This window comes from Kogia breviceps, chromosome 17, assembly GCF_026419965.1.
Source record: "Kogia breviceps isolate mKogBre1 chromosome 17, mKogBre1 haplotype 1, whole genome shotgun sequence".
NCBI classification, from domain to species: Eukaryota; Metazoa; Chordata; class Mammalia; order Artiodactyla; family Physeteridae; genus Kogia; species Kogia breviceps.
Window position 1 is genome coordinate 27,185,483 of NC_081326.1, and position 20,922 is coordinate 27,206,404.

A 20,922-nucleotide genomic window follows, 5' to 3' on the forward strand; every position below is an offset into this window, starting at 1 on the left:
GCAAGACTTTTGACTGTTACAGCAAGGGGCATGCAGTAACAATACAAATGTTTTTAGATTTGAGAAAGGAAAAGAAATTTTTTAAATTATGTAACTGATAGTTTAAGAGCAGATTGATTACACAGAACAATTTTGAGAGCAATGTGGTCACATAGTTTGGAAATGGTTAAAATTGGCAGTTAAAAGGGAATCTATAGATGGATCAAGATTTAGCCCTTAAAAAATTAAAATTGTGATGTGTATGGTACATTTCAGTGTAAGATTTTTTTGCTTATTAGCTTGAGGTGGCAGCAGATACATTTTTTAAAAAATTAATTAATTAATTAATTTTTGGCTGTGTTGGGTCTTCGTTTCTGTGCGAGGGCTTTCTCTAGTTGCGGCGAGCGGGGGCCACTCTTCATCGCGATGTGCAGGCCTCTCACTATCGCGGCCTCTCTTGTTGCGGAGCACAGGCTCCAGACGCGCAGGCTCAGTAGTTGTGGCTCACGGGCCTAGTTGCTCCACAGCATGTGGGATCTTCCCAGACCAGGGCTCGAACCCATGTCCCCTGCATTGGCAGGCAGATTCTCAACCACTGCGCCACCAGGGAAGCCCAGATACATATATTAATGAGAGGCAAATTTTGAGACAAGTTAACTATAAAGCAGGCTTTCCATGTAATTGTTTAAGAGGAATAACACTTAAAAGTAAAATAATACGATTGATTATAAACTCATCGGACACAAGAAAGTGAGATAGGTAAAGACTAGGAAGAGAATGAACTTACGAAAGGGGAGATATGAGATACATCTGAAAAAGAAAAGTCAAGGAAAGAGGCCTAGATTTGTGTTGCTGGAAAAGTAGAGGTAAAAATTGGAAGATGATTGAAAACAGAACCAGCAGTCTTGGGGAAAATTCATATATTTATTTGCCTCCTCTGGTTGAAAATCTGAAACTGGGTGGGGATAAATAATAAGAGTTGTATATTAATACTGACTTAGGAAATCTGGCATTTTGAAGATAAATACATTTTCCTCATAAAAAATACTTCCTGTGTTCTTCCCATAAACTGGCATGTATTGTGCACTAAAGGGAACTTTGAAATTCACTGAAAGTACAGAAAGATGGAGGAGAGAAAGTTGTGGTTATTAGGTCATATGATTAGATAGGCATTTTTACATGAAAATAAACACCCAGGCTATAGTTAGAGGATAAAAAGTACCTGTGGATGCCTGTCTTCATTTGTCCTTTGTCTGGTAGGTAATGCAAGTGCTCTTCAAGTCACTGGAATGACACAGTTTAAAAGTGTTATTCCTTTTCACCCAGTGGCACTTGCAAATTATCAGAGGGTAAAATTCCTAGGTTTTGTATTAAGAGGATTAATCAGTGAAGTTTATTCAGAGAGGTCAGTGTGGACAAGTAAACTTTTTAAGAAATCACCTAGCTTCTATCCCAAACAATTAAAAGTATGTATTGAGACCTTAGCACCAAGTTTATTTGAAGGTAGAGGAAAAAAGACACAGTGGTTGAGAGATCCTGGTAAGAAAAGCCCCATGGGAGATAGAGTAGGAATTAAAAATAATGTTAATGTTACAGTATTAAAATTTGAAATGGTTGTACTTAGCCTACTTCCTTGAGATGGGAATGTGAAAATTTGGAACTGTGAAGTGCTGTGCAGGCATAAACTAGGGATGGTATTGCCACTAGGTGCTACTAGGACAAAGGAGAGCTGGGGGGACTGAAGGCAGACAGAATCTGAAGAGAGAGTGCAGTGCTGGAGATAACTACCCGGACATGCCAAGCAAAGTAGCGCCTTCAAGTCCAGCATGGGGTCATCCCTGCTACTCAGTGGAATGGAAGTGTGCAAGATACAGTATTGGCACAGATGCAGACTGGGGTGTGAGGGTGACTGCATGAGGTGAGGAAGAACAGTTGGACTGAGTGTTTGGAGGCTACGCAGGGAGTTGGAAGTGTCTTCAAATCCGTAGGATACCAGAGTGGTGATTATTTGGAGAGTTGGGTAAAAGTAAACAATTCTGAGGTCTAAAGGCACTGGGTATTGAGGACGTTTTTTCTCCTTCCTCTTCCCTTCTCCCTACATGGAGTCCCCAGGGTTGTGAAATTGAGGCCTAATGATGAGTAGTCCCTGAAAAATTGATTTTTCCTTTCTGAATATTTAGGTCATAGAGAAATTGTAAAATCTAACAGAATTATGCTTTATTATAATGGGATTCCACTAGAAAAATATCCTTGAGATACATCCAAAAAGCTGTTTATGCAGTTAGAGCCATTACATTGTTTACTAAGGTTACCCTTAGTAAAAGATCTCAGCGTGCCCAGAAATGAAAGTTTCCTAAGAAGCAGAACCAAAACCAAGATGGTCCTGTGCTGGGCTTCCCTGGTGGTGCAGTGGTTGAGAGCCTGCCTGCCGATGCAGGGGTCACGAGTTCGTGCCCTGGTCCGGGAGGATCCCGCGTGCCGCGGAGCGGCTGGGCCCGTGAGCCATGGCCGCTGAGCCTGCGCGTCCGGAGCCTGTGCTCCGCAACGGGAAAGGCCACAACAGTGAGAGGCCCGCATACCGCAAAAAAAAAAAAAAAAAAAAAAAAAAAAAAAAAAAAAAGATGGTCCTGTGCAAATCAGGATGAGTTGTTTACTGTCCTGTTTTATAAATTCATTGAAATGATCAACTCTCTCTCTCTCTCTCTCTATATATATATATATATATATTTTTTTTTTTTTGCGATACATGGGCCTCTCACTGCCGTGGCCTCTCCCGTTGCGGAGCACAGGCTCCGGACGCGCAGGCCCAGCGGCCATGGCTCACGGGCCCAGCCGCTCCGCGCAGCATGTGGGATCCTCCCGGACTGGGGCACGAACCCGTGTCCCCTGCATCGGCAGGCGGACTCTCAACCACTGTGCCACCAGGGAAGCCCCAACAATATATTTTTATAAATGATCTCTATATAGAAGTGATATTCTTGTATTGTTTAAAATTAAATCCCCTATTTTGTAGTTTATTTTTTTAATTTTTTTTCAAGGGGTAAGTTTTTGGTACTTTTTTTTTTTGACTGCGTCAGGTCTTAGTTGAGGCACACCACAGGATCTTCGTTATGGTGAGCAAGCTCTTTGTTGCGGTGCGCGGGCTTCTCTCTAGTTGTGGCGCGTGGGGGCTCGCTAGTTGTGGCTCATGGGCTCTAGAGTGGGTGGGCTCAGTAGTTGTGGCATGTGGGCTTAGTTGCCCCGTAGCATGTGGGATCTTATTTCCCCAACCAGGGATCAAACCCACGTCCCCTGCATTGGAAGGTGGACTCTTAACCACTGGACCACCAGGGAAGTCCCTAGTTTATGACTTTATGAAATACTTTCTGCTTTAGAGTTGTATCTTGGATATTTTAGGGAGAGGGAGGCTTTGTTCATCTATCTTTATCTTTGCCACACTCACTGAGTTTTAAATTTTGTGCTGTTGCCTAAATGGAAGCTTTCTAACCTTTCAAGTTTCACATTCATTGGACTAAATTTCTTTAGCAACTGGTATGTACCATCCTGTCTTGCTACTGAGACGTTACCTGTGTATTAATATCATCTTTAAAACTAGAGTACCAGTATGGAAACGGGGACTTTGTCTTATACCATTTTTGTGTCCTTGCCATACCCACTTTACAGACTAGGCAGTCAGTCAGTATGTTTATTAATTGATCCAGGCAGATAGATACATAATGATATTTCTCTGTCTTTTCCAATCTTTAATGCTATGCCTAGTATGCAAAATGGATCCGATCTTTTGATGTTTTTTAAAAAATTTTGTTTCTGACTTAAGAATGACATCATGAAGTAAGCAGACAATTAAGATGTACCTTCTAAGTGAGGAGTCTGTACAGATAGGTCTGTAACCTTGGAGGACTGGAAATGTATTTTATTATCTACATTCAGGACTCTTACTCTGTTCTTTGCAGTTGAATAATAATGAACCCATATTCAACTTTGTGGCATTTTTGAAGGGTTGAGCTGGACATAATCAGCTTACATATAACTGGCCATATCCTCTGGGCATAGGTAATGACCTAAATTCATTTGGATGAATACCGAATTCACTTCAAAGTTTGTTAAACCTCAGACTTTTTCTGTTCCCACACTTGGTCACACAGCTGTTAAGTGGCAGAATTGGAAATGAAATTCAGGTAGTCTGACTGCAGAATTGGCTCTTGAAAACTTTGAGCCATATTGTCTCCTACAATTTGCTTCACTTCTGTTCCCTATCCTGGTTATGGCTCCCTATCCTGGTTATGGCTCCATCACCCACCCAGATAGTGAAGTGGGAAATTTTGGTTGTTCAGAATCCTTCTTCTTTCTAAGCCTCAGCTATCCCATAATCATCTGTCAGAGATCTTATACATATGCTGAGCTTTTTCCTTCACATTGCCAGTGCTCTGGTTCAGGTAAACTCATTATTTTAAATCTAGACCCCTTGCTACCAAAGTTATTCTTCTAAAATGCAATTCTTGCTGTGGAAATCTATCAGTGTCTATCAGTTACCTTCAGGATAAGCTTTAAACTACTGTGCTTGGTATATTTTGGATACCATATGAACTATCCCGTAAGATCCTATACAGTTTAGATTACCGTTTGCCTGTTGGCCTCATCACTTTGCACCAACCTTACCAACAGTTCTCCAGTGCTCCATACTTTCCATAATTCTTTCTTGAAGAATTATACTTTAAGATACTGTTCATTCAAAGGTTACCTTCTCTGTGAACCTTTCCCTGATTCCTGTAGGTTAGATTATCCATTTCTCTTGTGTGCCTCAGATGTACTAGTTGACATTTTGCATCTATTTTAGTAACTGTCACACTGAAAGCTGTTTATTTGTTTATAGGTTGTCTCCTCACTAGACTATGAGCTCCTTGAAAGAAGGAATCGTGTCTTACTCATCTTTCTATCTCCAGTATCTAGAACAGTTCCTGGTACAAAGTAAGTGATTAACAACTTTATTTAACTAAGACTATATTTAGGAGTTAACTCCATACATGCTGACAGTTAATTATACCTATGTAGACTGAGAAATACATTGTCATAAAAAAATATGGTTATAGACTTTTCACACTTCTGAGCCATAGTTTCCTCATCTATAAGATGGAAATAGTACCTCCCTACTCATATAGTGTGATTATAATGCTCAGGTAAAAGAATATATAGATATGGAAGCAACCTAAGTGTCCATCAGCAGATGAGTGGACTAAGAAGATATGGCATATAAATACAGTGGAATATTATGCAGCCATAAAAAAGAATGAAATTTTGCCATTTATAGCAATGGATGGACCTGGAGGGTAATATGCTAAGTGAAATAAGTCAGACAGATAAAGACATACTGTATATCACTTATATGTGGAATTAATACAACAAACTAGTGAATATAACAAAAAAGAAACAGACTCATAGATATAGAGAACAAACTAGTGGTTACTGTTGTTGAGAGGGAAGGAGGAGAGGCAATATAGGGGCAGGGGATTAAGAGGTATAAACTATTAAAAATAAGCTACAAGGATATATTTGTACAAACTGGGAATACAGCCAATATTTTATAATAACTATAAATGGAGTATAATCTTTAAAAATTATGAGTCACTATACTGTACACCTGTAACATATAATATTGTACATCAACTATACTTCAATAAAAAATTATCACATTAAAAAAAGAATTCTTTTTTTAATGTGATAATTTTTTATTGAAGTATAGTTGATGTACAATATTATATGCTAGTGGGAAGCTGCCGCATAGCACAGGGAGTTCACCTCTGTGCTTTGTGACCACCTAGAGGGTTGGGATAGGGAGGATCGGAGGGAAGGTGATGCAAGAGGGAAGAGATATGGGAACATATGTATATGTATAACTGGTTCACTTTGTTGTAAAGGAGAAACTAACACACTATTGTAAAACAGTTATACTCAAATAAAGATGTTAAAAAAAAAAAGAATGTATATAACAGTACATTACATGTATTTGAAGTGCCATCTTTGTTATTAAATGAAGTGTGAGAACTAATTGCATGTTGAAGTAGATGATTTTGTTTGCTGTGTATCTTCCCTCTTAAGGCAAAATAGCACCATTTTTGAACTATCTTTATCATTTGCAGTTTAAATTTGCAGTTATTGGTGACTGGAGGTATGCACTCTTGAGTCTGAGGATTGCAAAGGGAGATGTAGCTTAGAGGTGAGAATCTGGGTACAGAAAAAGTTTTGAGCTGTTAGAGCGAACAATCTTTTGCCTAGTTGGCATTTTCCCAGTCTGCACGGCATTTTAAACTTTACAATTCTTTTTATGTAACTTATTCTCAACCTCAGCAATTACCTTTCTGTCTAATTCACTAATAAAATCCCTCAATTTTCTTTTAATCTACCTCCAAATGAATTCTTATCTTCACTTATCCTTAGATCCATCATTTACTGTTCAGAGGAAGAAGTGCCTTTTTCGTGGAAGACTAATTACACATCATTTGTATGAAAGCTCTGGCTTTTCTTTCTTTTTCTTCTCAGGCTGCAGACATACTCCCTTTACCACCACATTTGATGAATTCGTGCTCTACACTTTCCTGTGTCTACTTCCTTGCCTTCCATGCATTCTTTACATTTTTAAAAATTCTGTAATTTGAACATGCCAATTCCAGATTATATGTAACATATGGAATTTAATAATAGAAACAAACATTTGGGAACCAATCACTCGACTTAGAACTAGGTCAGTACTAACACAGTTAAAGAGCTATCTGTGAGTACCTCTGTAACCCCGTATTCCTGTCTTTCCCCAACCCCTGAAGTAACTGCTATTTTGAATTTGTTTCTTTAATTAATCTCTTTTTAAAAAATAGTATTACCACAAATATAGTTCTTTGTTTTGAGTTTAATGTTATGTTTAGAGTCTTTTTAAAGCTTGCACAGATGGTATTTTATTTTAGAGAAATGTCTAATTTATAAATCTTTATACATTTCAAAGAAAACATTCAACCATCATAAAAGGATAATAGAAAAATCTCAGAATGCATATTCAAATTTATAACAAGAAAATAATCATGGAAACTTATTTTTGTACTGTGTGGATATTGTTGTACCATATATGAAAGAAAGCTCCTTATTCAGAGCGTAGCAGCTGTATTTCCACACACTAATTTCTTGAGTTTGGCAGAAGTGTTTCAGTTAGATTGATAGTGTACTCCTTGGAGGAGTCACAACTTGTCATTTGGTTGCCCTTTGGACCTCAGCAGTTCTTCAGTGGGCTTCATTCAATTGTTTATCCATAGTATAAGCTTTTGAGACTCAGGATCCACAATGCCCCCATGTTTCTGGATTTTTTTTCAATCATGGAATCGTGGCATTTTCAAAAGAAATGCATAGTAAAAGATGAGGCCATGATAACTGCCAGAAGAATTCATTTCTTTCTTCTTTGTCATTAGGAGTTGGAAGCATTTCTTTCTCTTTTTTTTTTTTTTTGCGGTACGCGGGCCTCTCCCCCTGCAGAGCACAGGCTCCAGATGCGCAGGCCCAGCGGCCGTGGCTCACAGGCCCAGCCGACCAGGGCATGAACCCATGTCCCCTGCATCGGCAGGCGGACTCCCAACCACTGCGCCACCAGGGAAGCCCTGGAAGCATTTCTTGATGCTCAATGTAGAACGTTAAATCTTGGAGGTGGGACTAAGTGAGAGGAAAGTGTTAATATCTAGAACTCCTGTTTGTCTTTTTTCATTACTATTGTGTTTCTAAGATCCATTCATGTTTTTGCTTACAGCTATAGTTCATTCATTCTCACTACTGTTCCCTTGTGTGTTAGCCTAATTCTTTTAACCATTGTTCTACCAGTGGACATTTGAGCATTTTTGTTGTTGTTGTTATTATGAAGAATGCTTATACTTGGCACGCAAGTACAAACATTTTTATAGTATGTATCTAGAATTGCTTATTGAGGGACATGCAAATGTTCAACTTCACATAATAATGCCAAATTATTTTCCAACAATTTTACCAAATTTAACACCTACCAGCAGGACTTTACCAATTTAAACACCTAGTAGCAGTGTGTAAGAGCCACCACCGCTCCTTTTTTTTTTTCCCGCTGTTATTTGGTACTGTCAAAACTCCTAGTTATTACCATTCTAGTGAGTTTGAAAATAACATCTCATGTGGTCTTAACTAGTATTTCTCTGATGAATAATGAGATTCTATATCTTTTAAAATACTTATTGGCCAAACAAGTTTCCTTGTGTATAAAATTTCTGTTCAGGTTTTTTTGCCCATTTGCTTCCTGTGTTTTTGTTTTTTGTGTTTTTTTTGAGGTTCTTAAATAGTTTAAATAATAATCTTTAATCAGTTTTAAGTTTTGTAAATATCTCCCAGTTTGTGGCTTGTCTTTTAGTTTTAGGGTTTTTTTTTAATGATGTTTTATGGTAAACAGAAGTTCTCAGTTTCCACCTAGTTAAAATATTCATTCTTTTCTTTGGTTAGTATGCTTGTTTAAGAAATCTTTCCTTCTGGGAGGACACAAAACAACAGTTTTCTGCTATAATTTCTTAAAGTTTTAAAGTTTGCCTTTCATATAATATCACTAGTCCATCTTGAATTGATTTTGTATACGATATGAGGTAGAGATCCAGTTTAATTCTTTCCATGTTGATAATATCAGGACCATTTAATTGTCCCTCCTTTCCCACAGATCTGCATTGCTACATCTGTTACCTGAGTATGTCCTTAGATAACTTGGTCTTTTGGGGGACTCTTTATGTTGTTTCATTTTACTTACCCTTCTTCAGTCTTGCCAGGCATTTATTTGTTTTAGTGTTTTCAAAGAACTATGATTTTGTTGATCCTTTCTGTTACCTTTTTTCTACTTCATTAGTTTCTGTTCTTTATTATCTCCTACATTCTTTGGATTTACTCCTGATTATCTTTCTAACTTAACAGATTGGCCTGTGAACTCATTCATTTTCAGCCTTTCTTCTTTTCCTAGTATAAGTCATTAAGGCTATAGATTTGCCTCTAAGTATAACTTTTACTGTATTCTGAAAATGTATGTGGTATTTTTATCATTTAGTTTTTAGTATTTTTAGAAAAATTTCCAATGTGGTTTCTGATGACTCATGAAATATTTAGAAGTGTTATTATTTTCTATTAGTATTTTAAAAATGTATCTTTCATTATTGATTTTTAACTTAATTGCATTTTGATCAGAGCCTGTGAACAGTATGATACATATTCTTTGAAATTTAGTGACATTTTCATTATCTTCCAGTATGTGTATTATTTTTCTATATGTCTCATGTATACTTGAGAAGAATGTTTATTTTCTAGTAATTGGGTATAAGGTTCTGTAAATTAAATCCTGCTTGTTAATCATTTTGTTTTTATTATTTATTCAATTTTTTTAAAAAATTGGGGTATAGTTGCTTTACAGTGTTGTGCTAGCTCCTGCTGCACAGCAAAGTGAACCAGCCATATGTATACACATATCCCCTCCTTTTTGGATTTCCTTTCCATTCGGGTCACCACAGAGCACCGAGTAGAGTTCCCTATGCTATGCAGCAGTTCCTCACTAGATAATAATCTATTTCATACCCAGAGGCTTATATATGTCAATCCCAATCTCCCAATTCATCCCACCCTGCATTTCCCCCCTGGTGTCCACAGTTTATTCTCTTCATCTGTGTCTCTATTTCTGCTTTGCAAATAGTTTCATCTGTTTTGGTCGACTTGATCCATGGAAAATTAGTGTGTGTTGAAATCGCCCAAGGCAATGGCCAATTTGTCAGTTTCTTTCTGTGGTTCTAACAATCTTTGGAGGCTTTTCTCCCCCCAGGAGACGGTGAATTTTTTTTTGCCTTGTCTGGATAGAGATTTGATTTGCTTAGAAATGTTCCAGAGTAAAGAGAGACTAGGAGAAAGCACAGTATGTAGAATTCTATTTTAATTTTCACTGTCAACTGGGAGAGCAGCATACTCACAGTACTGAACTCAGAGGCTGGATTATTCAGGGTTCTTTGGCTCAGCTGCAGATTGGAGTTCTTGATCCTTTTTGTTATGTTTCCTTTAAGACTTCCTCCATTAATCTTTGTTCCTTCATCTCTTGGTCCCTGCTTGAGTTCCCACTTTCACCTTTTGAGACACTCACCAAATCTGTTTTATTTTCATCTTTCCAGGTTGATTCTTCCTGAGATGTTGAGCTGGAGTGACTTTTCCTCCATCACTTGTAGGGGATTGCCGCTCTATGTTTGAGCCCTGAGATCAAGCAGAAAGATTAGCACTTCACTTCACCCAAGCATTCTCTGTTGATGGAGGAGCCAGCATTACCTTTAGTAGCTAATCAGGTTTGGGAAGCTTAGAAGTTGGAGAGTGACAGTCTTTTGCCTTACTGAGTATTTCATTTTCCAGAGACATCTCACTCTCTCTCCTTCATGCATCCTGGTCTGACTTCTGGCACATGTGGCAAGGTCCCAATCTGAGATGACGCACTTCCTGTCCTTGACCATTCTGGACAATATTTAGAACCATACTGTTCTAAATATTCTTCACTCTGCCAGTTTGGGTGTCTCTCCTGAGGCTGTCATTCTAGTTTTGGTTCATCGAACTGATGCTGCGATTTCTCCCATTCCTTGTGTAGCTGGTCTTCTACTTGCTGTCTCACAGGTGGGTCAGCAGGCTTTGCTGCTCCAGAGATAGAAGCTGCTTGACTAAACTGGGCAGTACCAGCAGAGGAGTCATCTTCCTTAGGAGTACTCTGAGGCTTTAGATTCAGTTTGGGTCTCTGGGAGGGTCCTTTATCATCACACCTGTAATCATCGGGAGAGCAGTTGTCTTTGGTGCTCCACAACTGACTGTCCTGTTTATCCGTCTTCACAGCGGTCCTGCTTCCTCTGCAGTCGTTATCCCTATAGTACCCACGACGACATGCGTTTCTGCCACTGTTTATCCTGAAGTCATAGCCTCTACCATGGTCTCTGCTGCCTTAGTCATGGTAGCAGTCCTGGTCTCCGTGGTGATCACAATGTTTGCCTTCAAAGCTCTCTTCGCCTCTCCTAGGTGGATAGTCAAATCCAAGCTGTCTATGGCAGGACAGTTCCTCCAGTCTGTATCGGTTTTGTGAGAAACCTGATTTCTTTTTTTTTTTTTAATTTTTGTGGCACGTGGGCCTCTCACTGTTGTGGCCTCTCCCGTTGCAGAGCACAGGCTCCGGACGCGCAGGCTCAGCGGCCATGGCTCACGGGCCCAGCCGCTCCACGGCATGTGGAATCCTCCCGGACCGGGGCACGAACCCGTGTCTTCTGCATCAGCAGGCGGATTCTCAACCACTGCGCCACCAGGGAAGCCCAAACCTGATTTCTTTTTCAGCCAAAAGAATGATCATCCTTATCTTTTTCCTGTGCTTGATTAGCAGTGCCCCCTGGAATTCTGTTACCTAGAGATTTTTTATTGAGGTTGAGGACACTGAGCAGGGACTTCAAGTTCTCAAACTCAACATTATCAAAACCTTTCAACCTCTCTGGTTTACTGGGTTCGCATGGTAAATACACTGCACTGATATTTAATCCTCTAAAGAATTCCTTAATGGAGACTTCTGTCTATCACAAGTTGGGTTCCCCAGAAAAGCAGTGTAGGGTGGCAGATGGGGAAATGGCTCTGGTTCCCAAGCAGCCTGTGGAGCAGTGGGCAGGATGTAATGGTTAGTTGCAGGTGCCTTATATATGTGGTCATAACTGTGCCAAGTGCTTGAAACATCCTACAGATGATCTGTTTTATCAGTCCAGCTGACTGGTTTGGGGATATAGATGCTGCTTCCACCAGTGTTACCATCCTCAGCCTGTAAGCCTGTTAGGGAGATAGTTAGTGTTCCCATTTTTCTTGGCTCAGGTCACTTTGCTGGGCTGGGGGAAAGAACCAAAACGAGGCTTTGTTTTTTTTTTTAAAGCATGCAAATTTGGAGTTTTATTTCTACTTACCAGATCGGATCTTGTATCATTTTGTTTGTTCTCCCTAATAATGCTCTTTTTCTGCTATTATAACTAATCCCAGCTTTCTTTTTGTTTATGTTTGCCTAATATGTCCTTTTCCATATTTTTGCTTTCATCCTATCAGCATCTTTATTTTGTAGGTGTCTCTTATCTTACTTTTGAATTTGTCCATATACATTTATTGTGATTATTTCTATATTTGAACTCTCTTTGTGCTTTATGATAATCCTGGTTGTTTATGCCTTTATTTTTTCCTTTCCTTTTCTAACCTTTTTTTGGGAATTGATTTTTTTAAATTGTATTCTCTTCTCTACTAGTTTTGAAATTATACTCACTTATTTCTATTCTTTTATGATTACCCTTGAGATTCTGCTGGCATACTATTAATATATAGGCTAAAGTTAAACCAGATCATAATCCCTCTGCTGGACAATGCAAGAATTTACATCATCAACTCCTGTCCTCTCTCTTCCTGCCCTGCTCCTCCATTATATGCTTCTGTTCCTTATTCCATATTTGAATGGTGTATACTGGTTTTATTTAAATACCATAATAAGATGTTGTTATTGTTATTTTATTCAGACAGTGTTTATTTAGATTTATTTGTATGCTTACTAATTTCTTTACTCATCTTTTCCTTCTTGCATCTCAGATCATCCTTGTGTGTAATTTTACTCTTTTATGAAGCATGTCCTTTAGATTTTGTTGAAGTAAAGGTCTGCTGCTGGTAAACTCTCTTGGTTTATCTGGCAAAGTCTTAATGCCTTCTGTGTCACAGAGAGTTTTAGTGGTTGAATAATTTTTGTCTCAGTTCTTTGCACATAGTTGCTTATTCTACCTTTTGTGCTTCCATTGCTGCTGTTGAGAATTCTGCTATCACTTTACTCTCTTCTTTTATATGTAATCACTTTTCTCTCTGGCTGCTTTTAATATGCTGTCTTTTGGTGTTCTGCAGTTTGACTGCTTTGTGTCCAAATGTGAGTGTCTTCATGTTTATCCTGCCTCTTTTATATATATTGTATTTCTTAGAAATGTGAATAAATGTTTTTCATGGCTCCAGAAAATTAAGTCATTTTCTCTCCTGGTATGACCTCCTCTTTCTTCATTTTCTGAGATTATGAGTAGAAATATATTTCAGGTCATGGTTTACCTTTTACGTCTTTTAGCTTCTTTTTGATATTTTCAAGCTGTTTATTTCAGCATTACTTCTAAATGTTTTTTTTTAGGTTTATGTTCAAGTTTACTGATTCTTAAGTTCTGTCTAATTGAATAAACTATGGATTTTAATTAATAATAATATATTAATATTGGTTCATTGATTATGACAAGTGTAGCTTACTAATATAAGAAATTAATAGTAGGGGAAACTGGGCATAGGGTCTATGAGCACTCTGTTATCTTCACAACTTTTCTGTAAATCTGAAACTATTCTAAAATGAAGAGTTTAAACAAATTCTATATGATTCTTTTTCAGATATGCAATGCCATTTTCATAGTCTCTGCTTGACCATGTTTTATTTTATCTTTTATTGCTAAAACTAATTTTTGAAAATTTATGTTTAATAATCATAATATGTAAAGTTCATAAAGGGTAAGAAACATATTTGTTAATATTTCTCAATCTTGCCCTGAATGTTCTACTTTATGTTAGTAGGTTCAAGGTGTATAGAAGGTTAGCCTTAAAATATTTGCCATGCAGAAGAAAGCTGCTTTGTATTTTATTTAAAAAGTAAAAATTGGGTGGAGCAGTGAAACAGAACTTGAAAAAAATTATCTGGAAAAAGAAACATGCAGGATTTACTGGGGACATGACAACTTAATGTAATGTATAAACTTGCTCTAGGTACTGTAAAGATTATGATAAAGGACATTGTTGGGACAGGTGATGAAATTATAGTATGTGGACTGTATATTAGATAATAATAATGTACTAGCTAAGTTCCTGAATTCTATCATTGTATTGTTATTTAAGAGAATATTTTTATTCATAGGAAATACATACTAAGGTATTAAAGAGTAAAGGGACAGTTTACTTAGGTGGTTCAGGTACTAAATAAATAATGTATAATATTATATAATATGTAAAAATAAACATATAAAAATTATGTATTTGTTTGATTTATAAATCAACACATGACCCTGGATTCTTAGTACCATCATTTATTTTGTTGCTCAGGTTGACCCAGATATGGTTACTTAGCCATATTCTCTTGTAATTCTTACAATAATACTAAGTCTTAATTTTAAATGGAGGACAGCTGTGGCTATATCAACATGTGATGGGTTGAAAATATTCTATTAAGTGTGGTTTCTTAGTTAATTCAAGTAAACAGTGTTAATCATATTGAAAATTATAATCTCTAGTCTAATATATGAATAAATTAACTTTTTTGTAGGTTTAAGCTGAATTTTGGGACATGGCCACTGCTTCACCAAGGTCTGATATTAGTAATAATGACAGTGGAAGGTTACAGTTACAGGTAACTGGTAAGTTATTTTCACAATAATTTAAAATAGTAGTTCCTTGGTGAAACTTTCTTTTTAATACCTAATTCAGCAGACGTATTTCATAAGTATATTTTCTTTTAGATTCATGCCATGGTGTATTTGTTGCAATAGGCCTCAAAGATAGAAACCCTCTGAAAATATTTTATGTATTCAGTAAGTATTTATTGAACCTGTGCTGGATGCAGAGAAGCTATATCCTCTGGTGGTGGGAGAATTTGTGTATTGGAATAAACTCCATTGAGCTGGTCCTTAAATGATTATTAGGATGGAGAAGGATGCTAAAAGCCTTTTTTTTTTAATCATCCATTTAAGCTATTCATTCAATCATTGGGCAAATATTTGTTAAGGGGAATTCTATATATGAAAACACAAGGCCCTAGTACTCCAGGAACTTACTATAGAGTGTTGAGACAGGTTTGTTTTGCATGGACAGTTACCATGCAAAGTGATCATTAACTGGATGCAATGAGAACTTAGAGGAAAGTGTCACAGGTCTGATTGGGATTGGAGCCGGCCTATAGATCCAGGAGAATAGGGTAAGAGAAAGACTCACAGAGGGTAACACTTTGACTCTTGTAGGAGGGATCAGAGTTCATCTCAAATTAGATTGGCAGCTAAAAGCATGAGAGAGAGAGGGAACAGCATATGTAAAAGCATGAAAGAGCCTTTTTTTAGGTGACTTCAGATAATTTTTTTTTAGCTAGTTGGAATAATGATTCAAGGAGTGGTCCTTAAACCAGCAATTTTACTAGTAGAAATTTATTTTGCAGGTATTTATATTATTTATTTATGCATAAAATAATGTCCATATATAATGTATGTATATAGTTTTTATATATATAGTTTATATATAAATACAAGATAAATTAGTAGAAGTAACAGAGAGAGAGTGAGAGAGAGAGAGTTTTTAATAGCAAAAGACTGACAGTGGAATTCTAGATAAACAAGGACATGAAATAAATGAATACGTGTACCAGTAGGAGCCAAGTTCTAAGATAATATTGTTAAGTGAAAGAGCAAGGTGTGGAATAGTGTGTTTAGTATGTGACCATATGGATGTGAAAAAGGAGGGGTGTTTGTATGTGCCTCTATGCTTATAACGTTAGAAATAATATTTGCCTTAGGAGGGGCAGGATTGAGCTTAGAATAAGAAGGAGATATTCTGTAATTCCCATGGTACTCATTACTGTGAGGTCAGTTGTTTCTAGGAGTTTTCAGTGAACAGAGCTAGGAAATGTTTATTGTCTTAGAAAGCAAAAAACAAATCCTGAGTTCATGCTGATATTTACAATTCAAAATAATAGCTATAGCCTCTAAGTAACCATTTTCCACTAAAAGGAGAAAGAAGTTATTTTTACTTCATTTGACTTTATATTTCTATCTCTTTTCTCTTAACCTCAGAATTTTAATTCTAAATGACGTTAACACAGTTATATCTGTTTTATCCTAACATACACAGAATAGCAATGTTAAAATTACCGAAAGTGACAGGCCCACTCATCAGTTTTAAGATTTCTTTGTGAGCTTTCTCTCCTTAGGATGTATAGTCAGAGTACCGTGTTTCACAGTAACTTAATTTTCCATTTGATTATGCCACCAACTGGATTAGTTAGATTCACTGCTTTCAGTTATTTATTTTTTATTTAATTTTGTTTTATCACCATATAAAGCATTTATACAGTTCTGGAGTCAAAATTATTAAATTAAGGTATATTTGGAGAAGTCTGGCTACTTTATCCTATTCCTCCCCCATCTCTCCCTTGCTCTTTTGGTAAACATTTTTATTAGTTTTCATTTATCCTTCCATTTCTTCTTTTTAAAAGTATAAGCAGATATGCACGGTGTATGTATTCACATCTCTCCTCCCAACCCTCTAGTTCTTAGCACCTAGTTTCTGCACCTTGCTTTTCTTCGTTTAACAGTAATATCCTGGAGTAATATCCATAGCAGGATATTCCATACACCTTTTTATCGCTACACAGCACGCTATTGACTAGATATACCAAAATTAATTCAGCTAGCCCCCTATTGATGGATATTGGGTTCCGTCTTTTGTTATTGCAGATAGTGCTATGCTATAGTAAGGAGCTTCGTGCGAATGTCATTTCTTATTTTTGCTCATGTGTCATTAGGATAGAATCCTAGAATGAGATTGCTGGGTCAGAGAGTAAGCACATGTAATAATGTCAATCACAGTTGATCCCTGAACCACAGGGTTTATGGGTGCTGACTCCTGTGCAGTTGAAAATCCGTGTATAACTTTACAGTCAGCCCTCAGTATCCATGGTTGCACACCTGTGGATGCAGCCAACTGCTGAACGTGTAGTACTGCGGTATGTCCTTAGTTTTAAAAGCCCTGCGTGTATGGCTTCCCTGGTGGCGCAGTGGTTGAGAGTCTGCCTGCTGATGCAGGGCACACGGGTTCGTGCCCCGGTCCAGGAAGATCCCACATGCCGCGGAGCGGCTGGGCCCGTGAGCCATGGCCGCTGAGCCTGCGCGTCCGGAGCCTGTGCTCCGCAACGGGAGAGGCCACAACAGTGAGAGGCCCGCGTACCGAAAAAAAAAAAAAAAATCTAGGTGAAATTCATTCCCATATTCATTGATTAGACAAACCATCATAGAGACCCAGAAAAAAACAAAACAAAACAAAAACCCTGCATGTAAGTGGATCCACACAGTTCAAACCCCTGTTGGTCAAAGGCCAACTGTGTTGCCAAGTTCCTCTCCATAGGATCTGTACTATTTCTGTGTTCCCACCAGCTGTCTATGAGAGTGCCTGTTTTCCTATAGCCTCATCAAAATATACTGTCAGGCATGTTGACAGTTAGGTCAGAAGTGGTATCGTAAGTGTCATTTTAAATATCATTTCTCTCATTATAAGTGAGGTTGAGCCATGTTTAAGGGATATTTGTATTTAGTTTTCTGTGAACTGAGAACTTACATATTTTGAAGCAATTCCCTGGTGATTCTGATGTGTATTGCACTTAAGAACCAGTTATAAGTGTGATTTCTAATACTTCGGCTTTGCTCTGCATAAGCTTAGAGCCATATATTTGGTTACAGTGTTGCTTGTGCAGGATCTGTGACCTACATATCTGAGGTGTGACTTTCTTCCTGTTCTTTACCTAATATATGAGTACTTAATTGAAGTAGCAAAGACCTGATCTAGCTGATTTGAGCCAAAAGGCAACTTATAGAGAAGCTATCAGGTAGCTAATAGAATCACCGGAAGTCTAGAGAACCAATTGGAAAATAGATATGGACCAAAGGAATGTAATTAGCCAAGATAGTGCCTCCACAGTATTTATCATTTCTCATATCAGTTATTATTCTCCTTTGAAATACAGTGATGCTCTTGGGAAACCAAACTTGGACCTGTGCTAAATGGCACCAGGTATTAGTGCCTTGCTTTTGCTCTCTTGTCTTTTCCTTGCCTTTGCCTTTCTTTCATTTTGTTGATCTAGTTTTTTAAATTACAAAACACCTTAAAATCCACAGTCTTATTGATCTAACAGTACCTTGTGTAATAAATATGTACTCCAGTTTTACCAAGGAAGGAACTGAGAATCAGATTAAATGCCTTCCATTAGTAATAAGAAACCAACCAAGGTCTTAGGTTGTTGCTCCTTTTATTAGGTAACAGTGACCTCCATATTGATTTTTCTTTATTTTTAAAATTATCAGATAGTACCAGAATTAAGGTCCCCTCTGCTTTTGCAGTCTGGCAGGTCATGGTCTATAAACTGAAGCACTATATTAGCTTATATATTTTTATTCTTATTTCTGTTCTTAAGCCATATCTGATTGGCAGCAGCAGATAAGAATAAGAATATTGGTCATGGAAGCAGGAAAACTGTAACAGAAAAATGCCAAAGCGAAAACTACCTACCATAACATGCTATAACATGTACCATAGAGAAGCGCCTGTACGTAAGAGTTAATAGTACACAGAAGTGTATCATCGTCATTAGTCTAGATTTCAGGCTTTCTATAGGAAAGTGACAGAAACAAAGTGTGCAAGATGGATAAGAAGATAAGATTTGAGATTGAAAAACTAATGGGCTGTTATATTGACATTTATAATTTTTTAAGTATAGTCTTATAGTACCTTAATAGTTTAATTTTTAAATTAAAAAATGTAATGATACGTATCATATTTTTTGTATAAGTGTTGTGAATTATGGGTTTAACTTTATTCTTTTCAGACAGTTCAGCATTTATGGAATAATTATCTTTTCCCATTGATTTGAAATGCTACCATTATCATGTACTAACACCATTCTCATGTAATAACATCTTATTTATTCTTTTCTTTTCACCTCTGCCCTTATAGCACAGTCAGGCTGTTTTAATTATTTTCATTTTACAGTCCTTTTAAGAAATACATTGGAGGGGAAATCTATTATTACTTTGCATTTTAAAATATGCCTTTATTCTCTAATTTTCTTTACATTTCATTTGAATTTTAGAGTTTTCCCTTTTCCTCTGTCCCCCCCTCCCCCCAAAATCCCAATATTAGTGTTTTCATTTAGGTCATTTAAACATAATGTATTAAAGTGCTCGCTTCAGCAGCACATATACTGAAAAAATTGGAAAAAAGTAAAGAAGATTAGCATGGCCTCTGCACAAGGATGACATGCAAATTCGTGAAGTGTTCCGTATTTTTAGTTTATCACTTGTAACAAAGGTACCACTTTGGTAACAGGGAAGGCTGTTCGTATGTGGGAGCAGAGAGTTTATGAAAAATCCCCCTCAATTTTGCTGCCAACCTAAACTGCTCAAAAAATAAAGGTTTAAAGTAAAATGAAAAAAATAAAAATAAAATGTATTAAATTGGCGATAATTGAAATCTTTCAGTGTTAAAATTTCCAAATCCAGGAATAATCATGTCATTCCCTTCAAGTTTTTTATGTTTATCAGTAAAGTTTTATAGTTATCTTCATGTATGTACATTTCTTATGTTTATTACTAGATTTTAGGGGGTGGTATTATTATGAATGGGGTTGTTAAATTAAATTCTCACACATGCACAGAGGACTCTCTTTTTCTGATAGATTTCCCATATTTATATAACCTTACAATAGAGGATATTCTGGTATAACACCAAAGGAAACTCATGAAATAGGAAAATAAAATCTATCTTATATATTCCACTAATTAGAATTCTTATTTGAATTAATGAGGTTATCTTTTGGTTATTTTAAATCACAGTATTCTTGTTATTTATTATATATGCACATTTTTGCCAGCATGTTATGAATTCCTTGTGAGATAAAAAATTAGCTTTTAAAAATTAATTTCCTTACCCTGCCAGCATCTGGTATTATTGAAGACTGTGCCAATTAAAAATATACGATGGAGGGCTTCCCTGGTGGCGCAGTGGTTGAGAATCCGCCTGCCGATGCAGGGGACACGGGTTCGTGCCCCGGTCCGGGAAGATCCCACATGCCGCGGAGCGGCTGGGCCCGTGAGCCATGGCCGCTGAGCCTGCGCGTCCGGAGCCTGTGCTCCGCAACGGGAAAGGCCACAACAGTGAGAGGCCCGCGTACCGCAAAAAAAAAAAAAAAAAAAAAAAAAAAAAAAAAATATACGATGGATATATTTTGAATATATCTGCAATTAACTCAGAAGAGTTAATACTATACAGTAAGTCATAATAGTTATAGAGTAATAGTCACAATTGTTGGGTGCTAGGCATTCACTGATAATAATGGTACTTTGGATCCCTTCAGTCACCAATCCTAAGAATCAGGTACTGTTTATTGTTCCCCTATTTTTCAGATGAGAAAATTGAGGGTCAAGGAGGTTAATTGACTTACTTAAAGTCAGACGTCTAGCCAAGTGGCAGCATTAAAATATGAACCCAGATGTGTCCAACACTTTTTAAGACTAGCTTTGGAACCACAGCAAAATTGAGAGGAAAGTACAGAGATTTCCAGATATGCCAGCCCCCACACATGCATAGCCTCCCCCATTATCAACATCCCTCACCAGAGTGCTACATTCATTACAAGTGATGAACCTACATAGTCACCCTAAGTTCATAGTTTACATTAGGGTGCACACTTGGTGGCGTACATTCTGTGGGTTTGGACAAAAGTATAATGACATGTATCCATCATTATAGTGTTATACAAAGTACTTTCACTGCCCTAAAAATCCTCTGTGTTCCATCTATTCATCCCTCACTCATGCGTCCTCAGTCCCTAGCAACAGCTGAGCTTTATACTGTCTTCATAGTTTTGCCTTTTCCAAAATGTTATATGATTGGAATCATGAAAGATACAGCCTTTTCAGATTGGCTTTTTTCACTTAGTATTATGCATTTAAATTTTCTCCATGTCTCTCCATGACTTGATGGCTTATTTCTTTTTAGCAGTGAATGATACTCCATTGTTTGGATATACCAGTCATTTATCCAGTCACCTACTGAAGAACATCT

At 37.2% G+C, this 20,922-nt stretch overlaps 1 protein-coding gene, 1 non-coding gene and 1 pseudogene across 7 annotated transcripts in view; 2 read left to right on the plus strand and 1 right to left on the minus strand.

Moving 5' to 3' along the window:
• The window catches only part of LOC131743782 (eukaryotic translation initiation factor 4B pseudogene), a 32,495-nt pseudogene extending 20,638 nt beyond the window's left edge, over positions 1–11,857 (minus strand).
• WWP1 (WW domain containing E3 ubiquitin protein ligase 1) overlaps positions 1–20,922 on the plus strand; it is a 122,974-nt gene that overhangs the window by 20,420 nt on the left and 81,632 nt on the right. For 2 of the 6 annotated variants that reach the window (XM_067017542.1, XM_067017546.1), the window contains exons 2-4: positions 4,853–4,947; positions 14,369–14,459; positions 14,562–14,633. In XM_067017542.1, coding sequence (XP_066873643.1) covers positions 14,390–14,459; positions 14,562–14,633 — 142 coding nt within the window. In that variant the 5' untranslated portion in view covers positions 4,853–4,947; positions 14,369–14,389. The remainder of the gene's footprint in view (positions 1–4,852; positions 4,948–14,368; positions 14,460–14,561; positions 14,634–20,922) is intronic. The other 4 variants (XM_059043562.2, XM_067017545.1, XM_067017543.1 and 1 more) reach the window with 3 other exon arrangements.
• On the plus strand, positions 19,037–19,146 carry LOC131744292 (U6 spliceosomal RNA). The gene has a single exon (XR_009332081.1). It is a non-coding gene; the product is annotated as a U6 spliceosomal RNA (small nuclear RNA).